This window comes from Ailuropoda melanoleuca, chromosome 2 (assembly GCF_002007445.2).
Source record: "Ailuropoda melanoleuca isolate Jingjing chromosome 2, ASM200744v2, whole genome shotgun sequence".
NCBI lineage: Eukaryota > Metazoa > Chordata > Mammalia > Carnivora > Ursidae > Ailuropoda > Ailuropoda melanoleuca.
This window is the reverse complement of record NC_048219.1, coordinates 109680381-109706115: the sequence shown is the minus strand read 5'-3', so window position 1 is coordinate 109706115 and position 25735 is coordinate 109680381. Positions and strand designations below refer to the sequence as shown.

At 37.3% G+C, this 25735-nt stretch overlaps 1 protein-coding gene across 1 annotated transcript in view; it reads right to left on the bottom strand.

Annotated features, from left to right (window-relative positions):
• The window catches only part of THSD7B (thrombospondin type 1 domain containing 7B), an 848738-nt gene that overhangs the window by 349147 nt on the left and 473856 nt on the right, over positions 1 to 25735 (bottom strand). Inside the window, 2 exon segments of the mRNA XM_034654492.1 lie at positions 12557 to 12660; positions 15976 to 16105. Coding sequence (XP_034510383.1) covers positions 12557 to 12660; positions 15976 to 16105 — 234 coding nt within the window.

Below are 25735 nucleotides of genomic sequence, written 5' to 3'. Positions count from 1 at the left end.
TATTTGACAGAGAGAGAGACAGCGAGAGAGGGAACACAAGCAGGGGGAGTGGGAGAGGAAGCAGGCTCCCAGTGGATCAGGGAGCCCAATGCGGGGCTCGATCCCAGACTCTGGGATCACGCCCTGAGCCGAAGGCAGAAGCTTAACGAATGAGCCACCCGGGCACCCCTAACACTACACTTCTGGCGCTAGAAGTAGGATTTCCCACCTTTGGCACTACTGATATGCCAGAACCAAGCCAGTGGTACCTACTGCCTTCCAATCTTTACCATCAAAAATGTCTCCAGATGTTGCCAAATGTAGCCCCTCCCTGGGGGGGAATTCACCACAGATGGAAAATCACCACTCTACAGAAAATGAAGTAACATTGTCCCGTACTCTGCTGTAGGTAAGGGACAAAATCCTTCCACTTTCATGTCAGTTCCTGGAGAGGAACCTGATAACTACACAAGTTTAATTCATGATCCCGCCATCAGAGAATCAGGTTGTATGGTATTTTATCATCATCTCATTATCTTACACAAGAAATATACTTTTGAAACAATTTGTAAAATATACACACTACAGAGTAAATGTGACACAGACTCTACTCTCTAGAGATTAAACTCCTATAAGCACATGGTTCCTTTTCCTATTTCGTGACTGAAGTACAGATAAAGTTTTTTGTAATAGTAATCTTAATATGTTATACTATCTGATTTTGCCTTTACAGAATAAAATTACACATGAATTATATGTACTTCTATCCATCATATTTTGGCCAATGTTCTGAACTTCCAATTCTGGTATACAAAGTAGTAACTGTTGAGCGAACGTTCACTGAACAACTAGCCGTATATAGTACAAGGTGATTTGGAAGCATTGATGATAGGTGAATAAAGTACATTCTCTGCATTTTGGGAGCTGAAATATATAACAAGGGGGACAATGAAGGAGTAATATACTACAACACATGAAGTATGAGTAAGTAAGGAGTGTGCACGTGGAAATGTTTACAGCTGGAAGAATGAAATTATATGGGGAAGGAAATAGTATCTGAGATGAGACTGGGAGGTGTAGGACTGAACAAATGGAGGAAGACAAGATTTCCAAGCTAAAGAAGAAGCTTGGCATTAATTAATGCTTTGTGGATGATGGGTGTCACTTGGGCAATGGTTAGCTGTGTCTCTGAGAGACAAGAGTGGGAGAAAGGAAACCGAATATGAGTTTAGGAGGATATTTAGGGCACATGTAATGACTTTGAATGGAAAAAGGTCAGCACTGAAAATCCTTCAGTAGGTGAACAATAAAAATTGGATGAATCACTCTATACATATAGCCCCGGTTTCAAAACAAGGGTGGATTAATAAGAAATGTACCTAGGTATAAGGAGGACTATAGGAAAGTTACTACAAAACTCAGAAACACATTAACAGTGATCTAGAAAAGAGAGAAGAGACTGTGGGGACGCTACGAAGATGGAACTGCCAGAATTTGATGGCTAATCTTCTTTATTAATGGATGGTGGAGAATCAACTACTTGAGAACGAAAAATCAGGAAGAAAAATCCAGTTTCTGGTGGTAGTAAGTTCATTTTTGGAAACAATGAATTTAAACCATCGGTATACTGTCTGCAGGGTGAGTAATGATCAGGAGGTGAAAATTCTAATCTGGAGTTAAGAGAGAGATTTGCCTTGAAACAAAGACCTGGTGATCATCTTAAAGCTTTAACAGCTTCAAGCTTAAAGCTCCAGAGAAAGTTAGGGTTCTCCAGACAGACATTAAAATGGGGACAACGAAAGCAAAGAGAAAAACTATGAAGACTGGGGCCATGTAAATTTTGGATAGAAGAAGAAAAGTCAGGCTTAGAGATTAGGATCTAAGTATTCAAGAGAGTTAGAAGCACAAGGAGAAAACTGGGACGTGGGAATGGGGGTGCGGGGGAGTCTCAAAAAGAAAGGGAGACCCTTTGGAGATAAATATACATATAAATGACTCAAGTATATACATGATTAAAAATCAGAAGATCATGGGTGACTACCAGGAAAGCCATTTTATAAAAACTCTTTCATCTTTTTTCCTCATTGCTCCTGCATCTGTGTCCTGATATTTTCCCCTAGATTTTAGCATGAAAGGAAAAAGGACTTTCTTCTTTCTAACTCCTGAATTTATCTCTTCATTCAGTTGCATCCCCTCCTGTCTCCAGGATCATACTCACATTAATATTTTCTCCCTCTCTGACACCTTCAATATATTTATTTAACCATTTATTTCTATTTTTTCTTCTATTTGTATAGGGTGGTCCTTCTGTGCTTTTTGAACCCTGAGCTATAGTGCTAACTTCTTTCCTTATTTTCTTTGACAAATATTCTGTAAAGTCATCTATGAAATACCTGTTTCCTCTCAGACCTTGGTCTCAAAACTATGATTTTTTTTCATACACAATTACTTCACTGAGACTAGACTGAAAATTCAGCTATGTCCAGTCAGTTGACAAAGTCTTTCTCTCATCTCTACTTACACAATTATTTCTAAAGCATTTGGCAATAACACATATATATTTCTTAAACATTTCCCTTCTGTGATTTTTATGATACAGTATCCACATTTCTCGATAACATAAAAAATGCCGGTTGATATTTTGTGAAAAATACTGTCTGGAAGCAAATAGATTTGGGCAAATTTTCTGCTGAAAAGAAAAAAAGGGATAGATTTCTTCACTGCAGCATTTCTAAAAGACTTCAATATGCTAATTCTACACTGAGAATTTTTAAGAGGAAGATCATTTGGTCACAGAACAGCCTTTTTGTTTCATGCAATCAATGAATCTTTCCACGAATTTCCCCTTAGTTTTACAATATTCACATTCTCCTTGGACCCGAAATATTCCTATCATCCAAGCTTTGAAAAGGGGAAGTGAATTAACACATTTTGAACAGCCATAAACATTGATAAAAGTGGCAAGAAACTGAAACTCATTATTCCTATTGTGGGTGGGGAAACTGAGGCACAGATAGGTTAAATCTTTTGATCAAGTTCACACAAGTAGTGAGTAGCAAAACCGTGATTTGAGCCAAGGTACTTCACATTCCAAAGAGAAAGAAAGCTCTTTTCATCACACGGGATTGCCTCTAGGGTTTATGCCCCTACTTTTTCTCTGTCCTTTTCTCTGAACTAGCACTAACTACAACTTTAAGCAGATTATTTCAAAATATATGCTATTTTTTTTAAAATGATGTCAAATTTCTTGTCACTATTAATCATTCTCATTGGTCTAAAACTACCGAATCCTTTCAACTCATCACTGTCTTTTGCTCTGTATATACATTTGGCAACTAAATACCACTGATTTTTTTTTTCTTAAATGCCATTTATATACCATTCTTCTAATGCATTCCCAAAGTCAGCATTCCTACTGGTAGAGGCTTTCAGAACCCTTTGTAGTGTAATTACAAAGCCTTAGTGAACCTCAAACTTAGTTTCAGTTCCTACTTTCAATATATTGTTATGAGGCTGATCCTTCTATGAACCCATTGAGTGTAATTGACTTTCGTAGATTTTAAATCTCATTCCTCTTGTATCTGAGTTAAAAGATTGGTTTTTGTCCCACCAGGTGAATCCTTCAAACCATGGTTGGCCTAAAAAGGCACTTGTTTTGTGACTTTGGTATCTATTTGAATTCAAAGTAATGGATAGTCTGAGTTTTCAGAGCCTCTAAAGCAAATAGGGGCTCCTCCTTCTTTTGGTGCTACTAGAAGGAGTGCTGGAGTTTCCGTTTTCTTAAGAAATGCAAATAAAAATGTAAAAATATTACTTCTTTCTGATACAAGCCTGAGATGGCTCCTGGGATAACCAGAAATGAATACCTTGACCTTAGTAACCTGAGCGCTAAGGGAAGCCCGGAGATTCACATCTATTTGAAGAGACTGAATTCTGATCCTGGACAAGAAAAGTATAATCCTATTACATTTACACAGTTTGCAGTAGACTTTGAAATTCATATTAACATTCCTTGAGGGAAGATAGTACTGTAACTGAGACCCATGCAGTCAGAAAAGAAAATTATTGCTCCTAGTTTAGTAAATGATTGCGTTACTCAAATGAAAGAAAAAAAAAATGACCTGCTACCTGTCCCCACCCCTGAGACCCATTTCATCCGGGAAGTGAACAGGTGAACTTCAGAGTTACTTTGCACTTTGTATTATAGCTTCTTATGTTAAAAAATGGAGAGGCTCGTGAAAGACAACATCTCCAAACAACCCGCACTTAGTTAACACTGTGTTACTAAAGCACCATGCCTTAGGTCACTCACCTCCTTTAATACCTATTTTTAATTTATTGCCAATTTAAAAAAAAATGTGCATATTCTACCTGCAGCAACCACGAAAGCTCCAAAGCTAATTTTATCCTTACACATGAAAAGGAAATGAAAAATAACTCCAAGAATCATTATTCACTTTGTAAAAAATGCAATCTTTGCTAGAAGTTTCACACTTTGCTCTCTAAACCAACGCTTATGGTATTCTAAAGCCCATTCTTTTGTTAAAATCTGAGGTTATTTTAATTTAGAGAGTTGCTCTACACTGTCAATTTAACTGATCCTCCTTGTATTTTCACATTAAAAAATTATATTTAGAGATGTTTTTAAAGTTCCTTAAAAATATTTATAACCAGGTATTTTTGAATCAGGTACTAATTAGTAAGATACATTAATTAAAAACCAACAAACAAACCCATGAAGTCCTCCAACTGGTTATTCTGGTGCTGGAGTCAGAACTGAAGTTAGAAATCACCCCAAGAATGATCTTTAATATTATGAATACTAGGATCTGATTATTTTTTCTGTAAGATGAGCAATTATTAAGAATAATATCACAAGTTATTGAAAATAGTGTTGTTCACGGCCTAGACTGAAAACCTTAGTACACTGATTTGGGCTCTCAAGTGGTGTCATGCCCTCCCTTCTTGAAATTGCCCAGAATGATATCACTACATGTCCTTTCCCATTTAAGAAACATTTACATCTGTGGAAGGAGTTCCTGAGGCAGTTACAGTTACCCCTCCCCCCAATGCTCCTCTGAAAATGCTCATTTTGTTCATCTTGAATTACACAGAAGCAGTAACTCCACTTTCCTTCCCAGCACACTTTCTGCTTCCTCCTCTCACGCGAAAAATAAAACAAAAAATAGAAAAGACTATCTCTGTCTTTGATTATTGCTCACAGTTAAAACCTATATACTTGTCTTCTCTGAATCTACTGAAATCACCTGTTTTTTTCTTATTGTGATCTATGTAGAGAAATATGACAGAAACTAAGTGTGAGCAACTAATAAGGATACATGGCTATGACTTTGTCTGTCTGGAGAATAAAAAGGTCAGTCATCCAGAGATACTCTATTCCTCTCTTAAAATGAGAGGATACTTGGAATCAGAATGAAGAGAATGACTAGCTGATTGGCTGTTTCAACACTTCATCAACAGGCCATAATCACTTCTTTACGTGTGTTTTCTGTTGTGTTTCTGTATGTTTTTCCAGACATATTTTTCCCTATGAAGACAACATAACTAGAGAAAAACATTTTTTGATCATGAATTTAGAGTACTTGGGCTTACAACATGAATAGTTTCCTGTTAATTCAGCTTATACAATATCTTTATTTGCCTGTTTTATATGGATATATAGTTTATATTTATATAGTCCAGCAAAAATTATATAAATCAATTTTTAAAGATTTAATCCCATGCTAAAAGCCTTTGAAAAGTATGGAGGTTCCTCAAAAAGTTAAAAATAGAACTACCCTACGATCCAAGAATTGCACTACTAGGTATTTATCCAAAGAATAAAAACGTACTAATTAAAAGGGACACATGCAGTCTGATGTTTATAGCAGTGTTATCTACAATAACCAAATTATGGAAACTGCACAAATATCCATCGACTGATGAATGGATAAAGAAGATGTGGTATGTATACACAATGGAATATTACTCAGCCATTAAAATGAATGAAATCTTGCCATTTGCAACGACATGGATGGAACTAGAGAATATAATGTTAAGTGAAATAAGTCAGTCGGAGAAATAAAAATACCGTATGACTTCACTTATATGTGGAATTTAAGAAACAAAACAAATGAGCAAAGGGAAAAAAGGAGAGAGAGAGAAGAGAGAGGAAAGCAAACCAAGAAACAGACTCTTAACTATAGAGAACACACTGATGGTTACCAGAGGAGAGGTCGTGGGGGGGGGGATGGGTGAAGAGGTGATGGGGATTAAGGAGTGCACTTGTTGTGATGAGCACCAGGTGCTGTATGGAAGTGCTGAATCACTATATTGTACACCTGAAACTGACATTACACTGTATGTTAACCTACTGCAATTTAAATAAAAACTAAATGAAAAGAAAGAAATAGTATGTGAAATTAAGCATACTTTGCTAAAATGGCAGACACATACAAATATATATTTCATACAAATTTTCATTTTTGAATACCAGGGATTATTGCTTTATTATTAAGGGTTTTCGACTATTTTTTCCTTAGCTTTTTCCTATTTCTAACCCTCTCCCTTTTTAAGGATAAAGGTAAATCAAAACTCATTTTGATAGTGGATTGTTTTGTCAATTTCTTGTTCTGGAAAAGATCTTCATTTAAAGAGATCCCTTGGATGAAAAGAAAACACAGATTCCATCAAATATACTGCGTAAGAAGACTTTGCCTCTCACCGGGACAAAAAAGCAATTAAGAAAGAACAAAAAGAGATAAGATTTCTGCCTCCATTGGTCCACATAAGCATAGCTCAGTGAAAACAAACCAAAGAAGAATACAGGTACTTCATGGAAGTCAAGGATATCTTAAACAGGACAACTTCACTCTCCAATACCTACTCTGCGTCTGGTAGAGTGCTATGTCCAGTCCCTATTGATGATAGAGTATACTCACAAGCTAATGAATAGAAGAAAGTACCGTCCAAAAGAGACACGCTGGCAAGGCCATTAGCCAGTTTTAAAATAGTCACTGTGAATAGCATTATAAGACTCAGAACTTATCAGTCCACAGACAAATTCATTCCCCTTCTAGGAATGGCAGCACCTTTAACTTTTTCTTTTTTACTGCTAACTTTGTACCCTTTTAAGGGCAGTTTCAACAAGGTATGTTAGAATATGTAAGATTATTCCTCTTACGTTTTCATTGGTCATAAAAGCTGAGCTACCCTGCCTTCTTTACTCAGATTAAGTAGAGGAAGCTGGGGAGAGAGAATCCCTGGCTCTCCCGAAAGTATGGGACAGCTAGGACACTGGAACCCCAAATATGCTTTTCCTTGGAGAGGGTGTAGACATTTAGCTCCACCTGTAATTCTACTCATCCTTCTATTTTCCCTCCTTTTTTTTTTAATTACAAGAGTACTATATAAATGTGTTCTTACCACAAATCAATTAACCAGGTCACCAATACAAACAGTGAGATAAAACAAGGAGTCCTTCTGTTTTGAGCAGTATAATGGCTTAAAAATCATAAAAGACCTTTCAAATGAAAAGAAAACACTGGATAAAACATGTACATTCTATATGTATTGCTGGGCTGGCCCCAGATAAAATAATCCATAAAGCACAAAACAAAGTAAAAGCTTGGGATGCCAGCAAGGTAAGCAAGAAAGACAACTTTTATTCTGAGGGCTTCTACCAAATCTTAGAGACCCCAGTTTCCATTGTCATGTTTTCAAATTCTGCTATGGAGAATCTCACAAATGGCCCCATACCAGAAATGATCACGACAAAGGCCAGCCCTCATTGTACGGGTGAAATAGAGATAAACATGCAAAGCAAAATGCCTTGGCAAGGCCACTTGCATACCTAAGACTGAGCACTGGGTGGTGAGAGGAAGAAAAATCTCTTGTGAGAATTTATAACCCCAAGCTGGCCTTTCCATGATTTTATGGTCTAAATTCATGCTCCCTCTGTGATTCAAAAACTCCTCAAAGAGAAATTTAAATTTAAAGTGTTTTTAGATTGATAGGGTATCCATGGAACTGAAAAGTATAAAAGCCACCTGGCTAGCATGCTAAAGCAGGTGAAAGTAGGGAACTGAGGGTCTCCTAATTCCTTATTTGGGCTTTCTTTTGAGCCTCCTCATTTGAGGCTAGGCCTTTATCTCCTCTGCTAGCTGTCCAAAGTACACAGCCCCTCTGGTTTTATATCCCCAGAGAATAAACCTCTAGGTTCCCAAAAGAATGGGAAAAGGGGTGACACTACTTACTGTTCTTCAATCAGACTTCCAAAAGCCCTTTTTACTCCTACCCCTCACAGACACACACACACACACACACACACACACACACTCTCTCTCTCTCTCTCTCTCTCTCTCTCATACTTCCTGCTGCAGAATTTGGTAACTTTCTGGAGTTCTCCAGGACAAATCACTTTGTTTCTCTTCAGCCCCCACACTTTCACCCCTGCCAACACTTTGGCATAATCTTGTTCTGCAAAGTCCTTAACTTTATCTCCACTCACTTCCTAAACCATATATTGTGACTGAGGTTACAGATGGCTCCTCATTTCCTGGAAGGTGAGTTTAATGTGTTTCTTGTTCTCTGGAGCAATTTTATAAAAGAGATCTCATTGGACATTATTTTTTTCTTATTGTTTCACATCTTCCTTGCTAGTTTTGAAGTAATTTTAGAAAAAAGATGGAGTAGAAATGTCTTTACTTCACTATCTTAAAATTGGAGACCCAGGCCACTACTTTAAAAGAATAAATTTCCCAAGAGATAAACACTAGAAATTCTCTAATATTGGTGTCTAATTTAGAGAAAACCCAAGGAGATCACTTGATTAGTCTAAGGGACTATGAGATCTCCAGCTAGAATCCATTTAAATTGAAATCCAAAGTAGAATTATTCTAAGACAGATAAAACAATTTGTCATTTATGTGATAAGATTCCACATAATTTAGGAGGAACATCTCCTCAGAAATTACTAACTGGTTTTGCAGTGAAAACCAACCATTATTATAGTTAGTATCAAAGTGTCAAAGTCTAGGCCACCATATGGAGTTAAGTCATGCACCACACAAAAGCGCCATTTTAAAGAACTTCATTCTTAGATCTATTGCTGATCTAGATATGTTATAACAATTTTCCAGTAAAAAGTAGTCAAGGTCTTATAATTACAAGATCATATTATTACAACAATTTTCTGACATACGGAAGTAAAATGTTTTAAGGAAGTAGTCCGTCCCCTTAATTTACACAGCCACTATCTAGCCTCATAGAAGTCCTGAATGAAACTAACTTGCCAATCAAATTCACATGTATAAATGTTCTGAGAGGGACATCATTTCCAAAGTGTAATTGTTATGAACTGAAGTGACCCAAATTTCCTATGTTAAAGCCCTACCTCACATATTACTGTATCTGAAGATAATAAAGACCACCAGAAACAGTTTGCTTTTAGGTGGCAAGGTGTATCGACTCTCCAGACCTATATCGTAATTTAGCTCTGTGGATAGCATGCCAGTTCATTACATTAATGACATTATTCTGAATGGATCTAGTGAGCAAGAAATAGCAACTACTTTAGACACTTTGGTAGGAGGGTAAGAAATAAATTTGAAAAAAACTCAGGGGCCTTCTAACCCAGGGAAATTTCTAGAGGTTTAGTGGTATGGAGCATGTGAAGATATCCCTTCTAGTGATGAAGAGTACGTTTTTGTATCTGGACCCTCCTGCAACCAAAACTAGGCACAACACCTAGTGGGCCTCTTTGGATTTTGGAGGCAATGTATTCCTTAGTTAAGTGTGTTCGTCCAGCCTATTTACCAAGAGACTCAAAAAGCTGCTAGTTTTAAGCAGGTCCCAGAATGAGAAAAATCTCTGTAACAGGCCAGCCTACTGAGCACACTGTTCTGCCACTTGGGCCATAGGATCCGGCAGATCCAATGCTACTCAAGTATCAGTACGGACAGGAACAGTTTGCAGCATTTAGGGGCTTCTGTAAGTGAACTGCAGGACAGGTCCTTAGGATTTTGCAGCCAAGCCCTGCCATCCTCTGCAGATAACTATTCTCCTTTGCAAAACAGCTTCTGGCCTGATACTGTGTCTTGCTAGATAATGGAGGCTTAATCATGGGCCACCAAATTATCATGCAACCCAGGCTGCCTTCATGAACTGGGTGTTACCTAATCCACCAAGCCGCAACGTAAGGCATCATCAAATGGAAGTGGTATATAGATGATTCAGCCCATGCAGGCCCTGAAGGCACAAGTAAGTTACAAGAGTAAGTGGGCAGAGGTCCATGGTCCCCGCTTCTGCTACAGTACCTGTTCTCTCCCAGCCTGTACCCATGGCCTCATGGAGAGTTCCCTACAATCAGTTGATGGAGGAAGAGAAGAATACAGCCTAGTTTACAGATGGTTCTGTGCAATATCTGGGCACAACCCCCAAATGGACAGCTATAGCACTACAGTCCCTTTCTGATACTCCTGAGAGAGGTAAAGAGAAATCTTCCCAGTGGATAGAATGTAAAGCAGTATACTTCGTTATTCACTTTGCTTGTAAGGAGAAATGGCCAGATATGTGATTACATACAGATTCAAGGACTGTGGCCAATGGTTTTGCTCTATGGCCAAGGTCTTGGAAGGAACATGATTGGAAAGTTGGTGACAAGGAAATCTGGGGAAAAGTTATGCAGATAGACTCTCTGTATGGGGGAAAATGTGAACATATTTGAGTCCCATGTGAATGTTCACCAAAGGGTGACTTCAGCAGAGGAACATACTAACAGTCAAATGGACAGGACGACCTGTTCTATGGATACTATTCACCTCAGTCATCCCTCTTTCTTAGTGATTCCTGTCATCATTAGATGGGTTCATGAGCAAAGTAGCCATGGTGACAGGAATGGAAGGTATTCTCAGGCTCAGCAATATGGACTTCCACTCACCAATGTCAACCTGACTACAGCCATCACTGAGTGTCCACTATGCCAGTAACAGGGAGCAACACTAAGTGCCTAATGTGGCAGCACTCCCCAGAGCGGCGGACTGGTTACATGGTTGTAGGCTGATTACACTGGACCACTTCCATCATAGAAGGGACAGTGCTTTTTTCTTCCTGGAATAGATATTTATCCTGGATATGTACTTCCCTTCCCTGCAAACAATACTTATGCCAAAATTACCATCCACGACTTACAGAATGCCTTGTCCATAGTCATAGTATTCCACACAGCATTGCTTCTGATCAAGGAACTCGCTTCACAGCAAACAAAGTGTTGCAATGGACCCATTCTCACAGAATTCACTAATTTTATTATTTCCCCCACAATCCTGAAGCAGTTGGCTTGATACAGTGGTGGAAAGGTCTTTTGCAGACTCAATTACAATACCAGTTAGATGACAATACCTTGCAGGGCTGAGACAAGGTTTTACAGAAGGCTGTATATGCTCTGAATCAGCACCTGATTTTTGGTACCGTTTCCCCCATAGGCAGGATTCGTAGGTCCAAGAATCAAGGAGAGGGAATGAATAGAAGTGGCATAACTCACTACAACCCCTGGGGACTCACTAGTAAAATGTTTGCTTCGTGTCTCCTAGGATCTTATAGGTCTTTGTTCCAAAGGAAGCAACACCTCCACTAGGAGACACGGTAAGATTCCATTGACCTGGATGTTAAGACTGCCACCTGGCCATGGGGGACTCCTCTCAGCTCTGAATCAAGGGACAAAGCAGGGAGTTACTGTGCTAGCTGGCTTGACTGATCCTGACCAATACCCTAACTTATGCAAGGAAGAGACACTTAATTCTAAATATGCCTTTTAGAAAAAAATTATAAAGCCAGTATAATGCAGTTGGTTCCACAGAGTCTGATTTTGCTACATACATTCCTTTAGCAACAAAGCGGTTTGATTTTAAGAATAAAGCACTTCTTATCAAGCCTCATTTGTTTGGTACCTGGATTATGAATGAAACAGGAAAGTGAGCAGTCTGATGAGGCTCTGAGTGCTTTTCAGAGATTTCAATATGTCACACCTTGACACTGATGATTAAAAACACTTTCACTTTGATCCAGAAGACTACCTGCAGTGTCTTCCAGGAATTTAAATAGTTCCTTTCTATGCGTATTATATAGAACACATAGTAAGTATAAATATAACAATTACATTTAAGTCATAATTATTATTAAGATTAGTCCATTCAATTATCCTTAATTCATTTAACAGATATTAAATTAGCACCTAAAAAGTGTAATGTATACTGTTGGGTCTAATCATAGACATATTCTTCATTCCTTGGATCATGTCCTACATGTGTTTGGAACATAAGCACTGAGATACACAAATAACTGAGTACAGATATCTGCTTCCATTGCATTAGTCCTCAGATACACTAGCTGGCTATGGTTATAAAGATGGTATAATATCAACATTACCTAATGCCAAACTTAAACTCAAGTACTGATAAATATAAATAATTCAATTCAATAATATCATAATTCTTCAAATATAAAATAAGCAATAGTTTATAAGAATAATAATTTTAAATTACTTCTTAACAGAAAAACTGTTTTAAAATTCCCTTACCTCTTGTTTGTACCCCTTTTCCACAGGCTTCACTGGTGCCCATTATCCCCTGCCTGACAGACTCTGGCACCAAGATACAAGGGCTCCATTTCTGTGGCTTCCACCTGTGATTACAAAGAACAGCAGACTAAAAATTTCACCATGACAAACATACAAAAGAAATACACAAAATAGATGAATTTGAATCCAAAATCACAAAACAGTAATTCCAATAAAAAGAAATGTCATAAAATGGAGCTCCGGCATGCAGTAGGGAGGACAACAGTCCACTCTACCTTAGATTCATGGTTAGTGCAGTCCCAGTTTTATATGGACATTTTCCATATAAGCTGTAGTCCATAGAGCAAGGTGGCAGTAAAAATCCTTAAAAGCACAGATCAAACTTAGAAGGTTTACCCTCCTTATTATCTAAAAATATCTAAGAAGGAAGGAACGAAGGAAGAAAGGAAGGAAGGAAGGAAGGAAGGAAGGAAGGAAGGAAGGAAGAAAGAAAGAAAGAAAGAAAGAAAGAAAGAAAGAAAGAAAGAAGAAAGAAAGAAAGAAAAGAGGAGGAGGAGCAGGAGGAGGAGAAGGAGAAAAGGGAAGAGAGAGAGAGAAATGCCTATGTCCCACTGGAGCTTTGGAGAATCGAATTTTGAACATCTGACAGTTTGGGGTGCAAACCTTCACACTTGATCTTCTGCTTCAAGTTCTCATAAGGTGGCGCCTAAGACTTTAAAGTGACTCAGACATCGCAATAAGTCATAAAGTAAAGGGGAGGCGGGGAGCCAGAGGGACCTATCTTATGTGATAGTTCATCTCATGGGAGAGGAATGGATCCAGCCCTGATGAGTCATCAATATTTCTATTCCTCCCAGAAAATATTCTCTGAGGAAGCCTTGTGGTTTCTCACTGTTTTCCTTTCTCAGGTAAACAAAACTTTCCATTCTTATGACCCACAGGAAAGACGGACTTATATCCTTAAACCTGTCTCTTCAGAATGTACCAGAAAACCCAAATCTTAAATGTAACCACAGATTCTGCTCCTTCCTTAGTTTATTGTCACACTTCTTCATATGAGCCAATACCTCTGATAAGAGATGCTACTTCAAAAAGTAAAACAGAAACATGAAGCAAAAATATTATTGACCAGTTTTTGCAAGACGAAATAATTGATATATACAGATCTCGAGAATTTTTTCATCTTGCAAAACTGGTCGCTTATATTACACATATACGTAATATAATCATTGACCTCACTCAAGTGGCCCCCATACCGGGAATAGTTGAGGAATTGTAGAGAGATCAAGAAACGGCTAAACAGAAAAACTTATCATTTGAAGAAATCACCCCTTAATTTTAAATAATTATAAATTTACTTTGTACACACATAGATTCATTTAGTATAATTCCAACACACAGAAACTGAAATGGCAAGGGGTTTTAGTCCAATTCTTCAAGAGGATGTAGCACTCATTCAGATTCCTTAAGTTTACAGAGGCTTTCTAGAACAAAATGAGACCATGGAGTTCAGTCTAGTTTAGCGTGCTGCAAAAAGTGAACTAGAAGGAATTTCAGGACTCTCGTTAAACTCAGTTTTGGAATGATAACCTTGAGCTCAGAGAGGTTAAGTGAAATGTCTGAGATTGCACAACTCAGTGGGCCAGTTGTCCCCCCTAAAACCCTGTGTGTTCAGCTACAGACCCTTGACCCCACGGTCAATTCTATGTACGGATACATCACCATGCTGTCTTCCCTTATACTTATTAAGTTTATGTGCTGGGAGATGCTCAAATTCACAGAAAAAATTTCTACAGACATTTTGATTCTGTTTTAACTTGGTAAGCATGTAAATATGTCACCTTAATGGAGACAAAAAGAAGTTTCAGAAGATAATGATTAAGGTCCTAAATTAACTTGCCTCTCTAACATACCAATTAGGAGAGATGCAAAAACTAAATTGGAACCATGTTGCTCAAAATTCAAAGGTGTTTTACTGAGGAGCAGAGAATCATGCTGATAACTTGTATACGTGTTAAATGAGGCATCAAGAGAAATGATAACAATGATCCAATCCAGACACAGCAAAACTGGTTTCTGAGGAAAATCGCAGGAGGTCAATGACGGAATCGAGTTCAAACATGAGTGGCGAAAATGAAGTGCCACCAGAGAGAAAAGGAAGTGGACAATAGAAAGGAAAAATCTCACTAATAACATGTAGGGTTTCCTCTGATTATAATAGCCCCGGATTCATAAAAATGTTCAATAACATTTGATTTGGCTAATTTTTTCAATTGGCTACTTTCCCCAAGAGCTCTTCTGCTGGGCTCAGAAGTTTCAATATTTATATATAGTACAAAGGGATGAATATTGACAGTGTTTCCGCAGCAACCCTGTGGTTAATGAAAGAAAACTGGTAGTCTGGGCATGTTCCCAGTATTTATTCACATCCTCCTTTAACTGGCCATTAGATAGAAACAATGAGAATAAAGGATTATAAAATTGATAGTAATGCAGACTCTTCAATGACACTCTAACATTATCTAACGTGAGGAGTCTTCTTTAAAAAAAAGAGAGAAAGAAGAGAAAAAATAACTTGTATTTTCCTGAACAAATTACTCTTGAACTTCAAAGCTTTAAGATATAGTTTTTCAAATAATAGGAGAAACACTAGACATTTTTGCTAAGGTCACTTTTAAGGGTGCTAACTATATGAATTTTAAGATAATGTTTTTTTTCCACAAGTCACTAAAACTCAACAGTGAATGAATTTAATCCAGATGTACTTTAAAGCAATGCTTCAATCCAGCATTAAAAGAATGGACATTAATGACTAAACACATGAATCTCAGGCATTGCTTTTATAAATAATAATCACCAATTTGTTGAGAGGGAACATATAAGTACCATATATACTTTAAAAGTGATTTTCTTTTTTTTTTTTAATATTTATCCATACATTAAACTTCTTTTTCTAAGTAGATGGTTTCTTAAAATGTGTACATGACAAAACTTAAGAACAAAATTTTTTTTGAATAAAGATAAATAATTATTTTAAAAGTACATATTTGTTCTTAGTTCTTGATTAAAGGCTTTAGGATGAAAACAAAAGAATGAGGTGACTTATATGTGTGTTTGTTTTCCAGGTAAAGACTTAATCCTGAATCTCTCTGGATCATAATCCTTAACATTGATTGCCTGGGTGGCAGAACTCCAGCAGCTCACTTAAAATCAAAATATGTTTGTTTCTTTTGTTCTGTTAACTAGATTTTCATATTCTTTACTCACTCAAAATATATTCAAAACCAGAGGGAAAAATATTGAGGTATTAAAGACAAACATCTCATTTTACTTCTCACTAAAAATCATAAACTATATAAAGAAAATAGGTAATGACTCACACTAAAATCTAATGATTACTTAAAAAGGTAACTATTTACCGATATATGGGGCACAATGAAATATCTTCACACTCTCGCTCTTCAAATAAGGTATCTGGGCATTCTTGGCCTCCGTTGGCTGCTTCCTGGATGATAATCCTGTATCGAGACTGTTTTACTGTGGCATTTCCTGAAGTAAAGGAAAAATAAAATTATAGTGTCCTTCTATGTGGATGCAGGGAAAAATCCACAGTTAGTGTCAGAAAGGAAGGAAGGGAGGGAGGAAGGGTGGAAGGGAGGAATGGAGAGATGAAGAGAGGGAGACAGGAAGGGACAAGGGGGGGGAGAGAAGAAGGAAGGGAGGGAAGTAAGAACATGTGGTAAGACTACTTAGGGAATGAGAATAACAAGCAAAGACCACGGGTCAATACTTGATTATATACTCAATCTTATTCTAATGAGATGGATAGTTAATACTCAATAGTTGTGATTTCAAATCTATTTGTTCTAATACGCAAAGACCATTTTCCAACTGTATTACTATGCTTTAAATTAATCAGAATTTATATTACCTATGGCATGAGAGTTACAGGGCATAATCTGAGGAACCCCAGAAACCCTCTTTGATCTCAAAACAATAGCTCAAGGGCCTAGAGTTTTACTAGGAGCATTTCATTCCCTCCAGCAAGGCACGTCCCTCTGTGGGTGACTTTTTACAATGCAAACGCTCATTAAAATTAATATATTAGTAATTTATTTATTTATGGATATTGGTTTCTTACATTTCTTATTCCTCATAACCTGAGACAATATGTATATAATTGGAATTTAGGGAAAAGGCATTAAAATTGTGACAGAACAAAATACTGAATACTCTGGTTTAGCTTAAGAGAAGTACTAATAGGCATCTCGGTAAAGACAGCGATGTTCAGATGTTCACTTTAATGTTCTGGGGCACTCATCTCATAATCTTTAGATTCCTCTTGAATCAATAACAACAATAAAAATCAATTACATTACAGTGGCTAGCAACTATTTCAATTACCATGTGAAAAATTTGCACTGGATATAAAGACACAAATTCTTGAACTTAAAACAGAAAGAAAAGGAGGCAGATAGAGACACAAGTTTAAGATATCAGTAGAGTGAGAAGTATCAACAGTGTACAGTGTTAGGAGAGGACAGAAGAAAGAGTAATCATTTTTGTCTCTGGAAATCAGACAGCTCCTGGAGGAGGCAGATTTTATTCTGGGACTTGAAATCTTAATAGAAAAAGAAAAAAGGCTGAAGCCATTCTGGGCCAAGGAAAGTTTGAGCAAAGGCACCGCTGGGACATAAATGGGTGCATGGAATTCATAGACAGGTAGCTGCATTCAGATGGAAAATGCGTGCATTTGGCTTGTGAGTGTGCGCATGTTGGAGGGGGGTTACAAAGAATGAAGAGAAGTGTGGTGTGGGAGAAAATGGAAGTAATTGGTAGGTTCAGGACAGATAATGGATCTAACTATACTAAGAAGAAAATTTCTAGAAAGCCAGTAAACTAAGTGGAGTGTGACAAAAGGAAAAAAAACAGCTTTCATAAAAATTACATATTCACATGTTTTTTTTTAAAATCTTTAGTACAAAGACTTACAATGAGAAACAACTGACCCACAACCAATTCCCTGTCTTCCTTCCAGAGCACTTTGAACTGTATTTAGTTCTTCCGTGGTTATCTCCAAGTCTATAAATAATAAGCTTATGTCATTGCTTCTTGATTCATTAATTTTAGACATCATTTATTGACTTTCTGCTATAACTCATGGGAGTTTACTTTGCACCACCTTTCAATTTTTTTATAATTGTATCACTATTTTTATGCCTCTAGTGGTTATTTAAAAGCTTTAAACAACCCATTTTTTTTTTCCAGTCCCACTCCTCACTCCTGCCCTCTATCACACCAGCCACCATGGTTCTAAAGAATCTCATGGGTAGATGAGCTTCCTCTTCTTTTGCCATCCACATTCCTGGTAAGTCAGGTCATAGCTTCCTGTGCTGTGTCATCACTTTCTCTGCTCTTTAGTCTTGTCTATTAAGTTTTTCATAAATGAATTTAGAGCTCTCATCTACTGATGGTCCTCTCATTTTTTTAAACAAGAAATTAGGGCTTTTATAATTCATTTCTATTAATTTAATGAGATTATGGAGAAAGAAGAGGAAACCAACATATTTAGACATTTTATGATCTTGACTAAGTTAGGCAGATGTATAGGATCTTTTCCATCTACATTACCCTGCTTTCCTTTTTTATTTTTAACCCATATTTAATCTTCTCTCTTCCCCGGGGAATGAATCATAGGAGTGTATCAGTGACTCCCTTGTCCATTGGCTTCTGGTTGGGTTTGGCCAACAGAAGGATGGGGCACACAATATGAGGAGAAAAGATGATAAAAGAAGAGAAAGATCAGGGAATTCATTCCACCAGATTTCATCTTCTCAATCACCTCAGTTTGTTCTCTACCCCAACTAAAAGACATGGCTTCTATGGAATGGCCCTCTCCTACGGCTATAGTCCTACAAATCGTTCCTACCTCTATCAATTTCAGGCTCCTAAATGTCACTAGTCCAGGTACTGAACCATCCCCTGTGAGCTTAAGCAACCCTTCCCAGTCTTTTGTAAATAATCCCTTCATTAAATTTTCCCCAATTGCTCCTTTTGAATGGGCCACCTGTTTCCTGCTAGGACATGCTAATAAAATCAGAGGAGACATACTACTATATGACAGGGAAGAATGTTATAACTGGCCCTTTTCTAAAAGTACTTAAGGTCCTGTAAGGAGTATGAATTAGAAGGTTAAAGGGGGGGGGGGAAGTGTAACAGTTCTGGTGAAAAGCCAAGAGTTTTCCCTTTAAGTTCAAGAACAAGACAAAAATGCTCACTCCTGTCACTTTAATTGAACATGGTATTGGAAGTCTTAGACACAGAAATCAGGCAAGATGAAGAAAAAAAAAGCATCCAAATTGGGAAGGAAGAAGTAAAACTGTCACTATTTGCAGGTGACATGATACTGCATATAGAAAACTCTAAAGACTCCACCAAAAAAGCTATTAGAACTAACAGATGAATTCAGTAAAGTAGCAGGATACAAAATTAACATGCAGCAATTGGTTGTATATTCTATACACTAACAACCAACTATCAGAAAGAAAAAAAAATTAAGAAAAAAATCCCATCTACAATTCCATCAAAAATAATAAAATGCCTAGGAATAAATTAGCCAGGGAGGTAGAAGACTCTCAAAACTTTAAGACACTGATGAAAGAAACTGAAGAAGAAAAAATAAATGGAAAGATATACAATGCTCATGGACTGGAAGAGTTAATATTATTAAAATGTCCACACTACTCAAAGCAATCTACAGACTCACTGCAATCCCCATCAAAATACCAATGGTATTTTTCACAAAACTAGAATAAGAAATCCTAAAATTTGTGCAGAACCACAAAAGATTCCAAATAGTCAAAGCAACCCTGAGAAAAAAACAACAAAGTGGAGGAATCACTCATACTCTCTGATTTCAAAGTATACTACAATGCTACTGTAATCAAAACAGTATGGTACTGGCACAAACACAGACGTATAGATCAATGAATTAGAATAGAAATAAAATAGAAACAGAAATAAATCCACACATATATGGACAATTAATCTATGGCAAAACAGGCAAGAATATACAATGAGGAAAACACTGTCTCTTCAATAAACGGTGTCAGGAGAACTGGACAGCTACATGCGAAACAATGAACCTTGACCACTACATGCGAAACAATGAACCTTGACCACTATTTTATACCATATAAAAAATAAATTAAAAATGGATTAATGACTTGAATATAACATCTGAAACCATAACACTCCTAGTAGAAAAGATAGGCAGTAAGTTATGTGATACTGGTCTTAGCAATATTTTGTGGACAAGTCTGTCAGATCAGACTGAGCTAAACAGCTAAAGAGCAACAACAGTTAAAATAAACAATCATACTTATTATATCAAACTAAAAAAAACTTTTGCACAGCAAAGAAAGCCATCAACAAAACAGAAAGTCAACCTTCTGAATGAGACAAGATATCTGCAAATATATCTGATAAGAGGTTAATATCCAAAATATATAATGAACTCATGCAACTTCACATAAAAAAAAATTGAAACATGAGCAGTGGACTTAAATAGATGCTTTTCCAAAGAAGACATACAGATGGCCAACAGACACATGGAACGATGTTTAATGTCACTAATGATCAGGGAAGTGCAAATCAAAACCACAATGAGATATTACCTCACCTGTCAAATTGGCTATTATCAAAAACACAAAAAATAACAAGTGCTGGCAAAGATGAGGAGAAAAGGGAACCATTGTACACTGTTGGGAATGAAAACAGTATGGAGGCTCCTTAAGAAATTAAATATAGAACTGCCATACAATCCAGCAATTCCACTTCAGGTTATCGGAAAAAAGAAACATCAGTTCAAAGAGATCTATGCATCCCTCTATTCACTGAAGCATTATTCACAATAGCCAAGATAGAGAAGTAATCTAAGTGTCCATCAATAGATGAATGGATGAAGAAAAAAAAAGCTGTCTATACACAATAGAATATTATTCAGCCATAAAAAAAAGAAAATGCTCTTGCTATTTGCAACAAGTTGGAAGGAACTAGAGGGCATTATGCTAAATGAAATTCAGACAGAGAAACAAGTATCACATCATTTCCCTTATATGTGGAATATAAAAAGCAAGAAAAACAAACAAAACATAATAGAAACAGACTTGTAAATACAAGAAGCAAACTGTTGGTTACCAAAAGGGGCAGGGGTGGGGGGTGATTGAAATAGGGAAAGGGGATTACAAGGTACAAACTTCCAGTTATAAAATAAATAAGTCATGGGAATGTACTTTTCAGCACCAGAAATATAGTTAATAATATTCTAATAACTTTATATGGTGACAGAAGCTAACTAGACATCATGGGAATCCTTCCATACTGCATAAAAATATTGAATCACTATAATGTACACCTGAAAATAATGGGATATTATATGTCAATTATACTTCAATAAAGAAAGAAATAGTTCTGCATAATAATATAAAGCTATTTTCGTTTGGGTGGGGCCAGCTTTGTAAATAATTTTGCCTTTAGTAATAAGTCTCTTCTCCCATTGTCAGTTAATTCCAGTTACACTGTACTTACTCTGAAAATTATTGCTTACCCTTAGGATTTGTATATGTGTGGTTTTCTGTGCATGTGTTTCTGTGTGTGTGTATGTTGTCCAGGTGTTATCTTAGAAGACCCAGAAGTAAAAATTGAAGAGAATAGGAAAAAATGAAATGGATGCCTTTACCTCACATTGATAGAGAACATGGATCAATCTCTCCCTTCGCAATGCATGCATGTATGCGCGCGCGCGCGCACACACACACACACACACACACACTGAACACTCCCACACCCAGGTCTTCTGCTTTATGGTGTAATTCCAGGTCAAGTCATCCAAAGTTTAGGGAACACAATTGCATTGATTATCCTGCCCTAAAGACATTCAGGTGGAGGCTGAGAAAGATGGATTCTATGGCCAAAACAAACTGTTAGAAGAGAGGCTAGATTTTTTGAGAAAGAAAACTGATTGACACTGTATAGAAATGATGAAAAATGTGTATGTTTTCAAAGAGAGAAGCAGAGATAAATGATGCTCTTGATGTAAGGAAACAACCAGGATCTGCGAGATAGCTGCTAAAAATTTCTTTTTCTGTGTGATCTGTGTCTTTGTCCTTAAACTTTGGAATGGTCATATTTAACATTCAGCTTTAAAGGATTTTTCCACTCTCTGTGATATAAGTGCCTCAACTTATAACCAGACCTACAGCAAAGTCAGTTATGCCCAAGTGACATGATTTAGCTGGTGTCATGGAAACTCAAGGGCAGGCAGCATCTGACTGGGGTGGAGCTGTCAGTAGTCTTTTCACTCCACCTCTACTTTGAAGCCACGCTGAAGGGAGCAGTTTTGTATTAAGGAAGGACAATAATTCCAGAAATCCAAGAAATAATTAGCAACAGAAGAGGATGTGTCTGGTAGCACCCAACATCAAGGTCTGAAGTCAGACAACAGAGGATGAGCAAAAGGCTAAGTGGAAGCTCTCAGGAACTGATGTCCAACAGAGCCTCCCTTTCTGTTGAATACACAGGAAATGATTACAGGGAAGTAGACAGAGAATTGAAGATAGTGGCTTTGAAGGTGGCAAACATTTGGCTTACATATGTGTGTAAAATGCATTATAAGTTTCCAGGAATTATCTCCTTAGTCTATATCAGATCTGCTTTGGGCATTTTGCATATGCTAGCTCGATTTATTACTATAACACTCTATGAGGCTGGTATTACTACTACTATTTTTGCTTATTTGAAAATTATCATTATTGTTCCCACTTTACAGATCAGAAAATGGACGGTGGGAGAGTTAAATTATTTGCCCCAAGTCTCCTAGCTAGTTCTAAAGCTATTAAAACTACGCCATTAAAACTGTGGCTAACTGACATCAAAGCCTATAATCTTTCCGTAAGAAACTTTATGGTAAAACAAAGAGTGAGGGGCATTCCAGGGAAGAGTTCACATCATAATTCCTCTGTTATTCCCAAGGGATACCTCTTCCTTTTTAATCAATTCTTCAGTAGTACCCTGTTGGCAGAAGGTTTCAAGTGTCCATAAACACAGTGCTTGTGGGGCTTGGTGAGTGATGCTTCCAGCCTCATCAGGTCTATGAAAAATAACAACAAATTAAAGTTCCTGTTTGCAAACATAGATAACTGTTCAGGCATGATTGTGGCTAATAAACAACTAGTCTAAATTCAGTTTTGATTTATGCATATTTTATCACCAGTTAGTCATCAGGCATAATTACACTTAAGTTATTAATTATAGTCAAAAGAAGTAACATTTAGAGAAGGTGGCAGCTTACACATCAATCGCCGTATTTAATATCAGAAATATACAAGTGAGTTATTTATCAATATAATAAGAATAAGAGATATTTATAGATTCTCTGTGAAGGTCTATACCAGTCTTTTCCCAAAAATTTGGTAGCAAAGGTGGAAGAAATCGGTCCATAAAGAATGGCTCTGGGTGATTCATGGCCAGGCTAGCTGGGGCACATCATACTGAACTGAAGATCATGAGTGCTGGTCCCTGGTGTCAGCATTAGTCAATCAAAGACCAGGGCTAAAGAATCCACCCCCTAAGTTTCCAATCAATTTGAAGTCTGAGCCTTGGGAAAGAGCAAGTGGAGCATGGCAGAGCACAGAGAATATAAGCACTGGCTGACAGAAGAGGCGGGCTGGGGATGAGCCCAGGACGGGAAGTCTTCTAAAAGCAAGCGCGTGTGCAAAGTAGCTGTGAGATGATTGTGTATCAGCAATGTTCATCAATGCCTATTGAATATCAACAGATATTCTGATGCCAATCTGCAGAAATCTGAAAGCAGATTTAAAAAAAAATCACTGCTCTGGCTTTCCCTTGTTTCTCAATTATCTCCATTACTAATAGGTCTAACAGATCTTAGTGACCCACTCTGCTTCATGGCACCAATGTTCTTCCAGGCTCATTGCCTTAAAACTCTTGGCTCTCATCAGGTGTTCTTTGTCCTCCTCCCCATTTACAGATCCAGTGTGCCATTAGACAAACAGAACCAAAAATCTACTGGTGATTTCTCTCTCACTGATCTTGAACCAAAAGGATGGGACCAATATTTGAAGATTCCCATCATATAAAGAACCACACGTAAATGCTTCCTGAAGTTGAGTTATAACTCAGGTGCCTACTAGATTCTAGGCAAGTCCTTTAATCTTGCTAAACCTCAGCTTCCTTGGCTGTAAAACAGATCAAATAAAAGCTTCTATTTCATACGATTGCCAGGAGTATTCAATGAGATACTGCCTGTAAAGCAGGTGCATATTGCCTGATGCTGGGAGTTTTCTCCAACATGAGCTCATGAGAAAAGGTGAGAAGAAAGATTAAAAAAAGAGAAAAAAAAGTAGAAGAAGAAACCCTTCAAGTGTTGAGGCTTCTTCACATTAAAAGAAAAATGTGACAAACTGGTCTTCTATCCAGTGCTATGTCTGGGGCCATGTTCCAAGCATGTAGGAGTAGACCACGAGTGGCTGAAAATCATCCCCCATTCCTCGTAAATTAAATTACAATTGCAAGGCAATTTGTATCACTGCCTCGTATCATTAGAGAGGAACAGATAAGGTGATCAAACATCTTGTTTGCTCAAGGAAGTCCTAGTTAATGCCTATTATCCCGGCTTACATATGAAGAGCTCATCCACTCGCTTTCAGAAGTGCCTCTGTTTGTATGAAAATTATATGATCACTCTGAAAAAAGACCATCCCCCATACAAATATAAGGAACAAGCACATTTTGTTTCTCACTGCAGCGTAGGGTTGCATTTCAAATGTACGGAAAAGGTAGACTGCACCGCTGCTCTTAAAATTATCTATTCAATCTGATCACTGGGCCTTTTTATTTCTTGCCATAGAATTCTGCTTCAGATAGCAGTAAATGCATATGAAGAAGATGGTATTGTGTCCCAAGCATACTTGTTCATGAATCATTAAATTAAAAATGAAAGGGAAAGGAAAGCATAGGGCTTACTTGAAGATAATTGACTGGAGCTACGTGATATGTATTGTTATGATAGAAACATCACAAATGAAATCTATGTAACTAAAGAAAAGTGGCCTTTAATCAAAGTGAAGCATGAATATGAGGAGAAAACAACTTTCACTTGGCAAAAATTCCAAATGGTCATTAAGAAGTCTGTTTCTAAGTCAGTTCTATGGACAGACAGAGATCACAGTATGATGTTAGACAGCATAAGTTTCTTCAACATTAAATCCCCTAAAAAGAACATTCTCTCTACTGACTAATTATACACAAGAGAATGACCCTCTCTAGTCTATTCACGACCATTGCTGAGATTTCATTTTTAGCAAAGGTATAAACCAGGATTCACCACCAGATTTGGAGAAACAGATATTGTGACTCTGAGTTCCTGGAGGGAAGCTCTTACCACATTACAGTGCTGTCATTGTTGATAAATATTTATCAGGTTTCTGCTATGTGTAGGAGATGCACTTAGGTGTTGTGCGGGATACTGAAACGTACATACATGCATTATTAAATCTCCCCAGTGAAGCAGAAGTGAAACTTGATGGATGGATACTAATGTAGAAGTTCTCCACAGTTTTATAAGTATTCAGAAATGATAATATAAACTTTGTATTTACTATCCAAAGCCCATCGATCCAATATGCTTTTTGTTCAAGGAGAAATGGAAGGCTTAAATAGTGCACACTGCAATGCCCTAGAAGAACTCTGAGTAGAGATTCCGTGTACTTCTCTCCTATTCATCTTGGTGTTCCGGATAGAAAGGAGATACACCAAGAGTAGTCTCCTCCACTCCCCAAAGTTCCCTCCCAGCCTAGACCTCCAAGTACTTCAAAAGGAACACTGAGCCTATCTATATACCAATGAAATTAAACAAAATTGCAAAGCTTTTCTGCTGAACTTTTCAGGACTGTAGAAAATAAGCTCCAGGTTATCCATACACTTCTTTCATTTTAAAATGTTGCCAGAAAAAAAATGTACTCTGTATTCTTAAATGTTCATAATCATCATTCACTTTGCAACAGAGGCCGCATTCAATGGCTCTGGCAACAGACAGGACCTCCAGGGCTCTGATTTCTAATCCCAGCTCATTAATGAATTGCTATATGACCTTGGGCA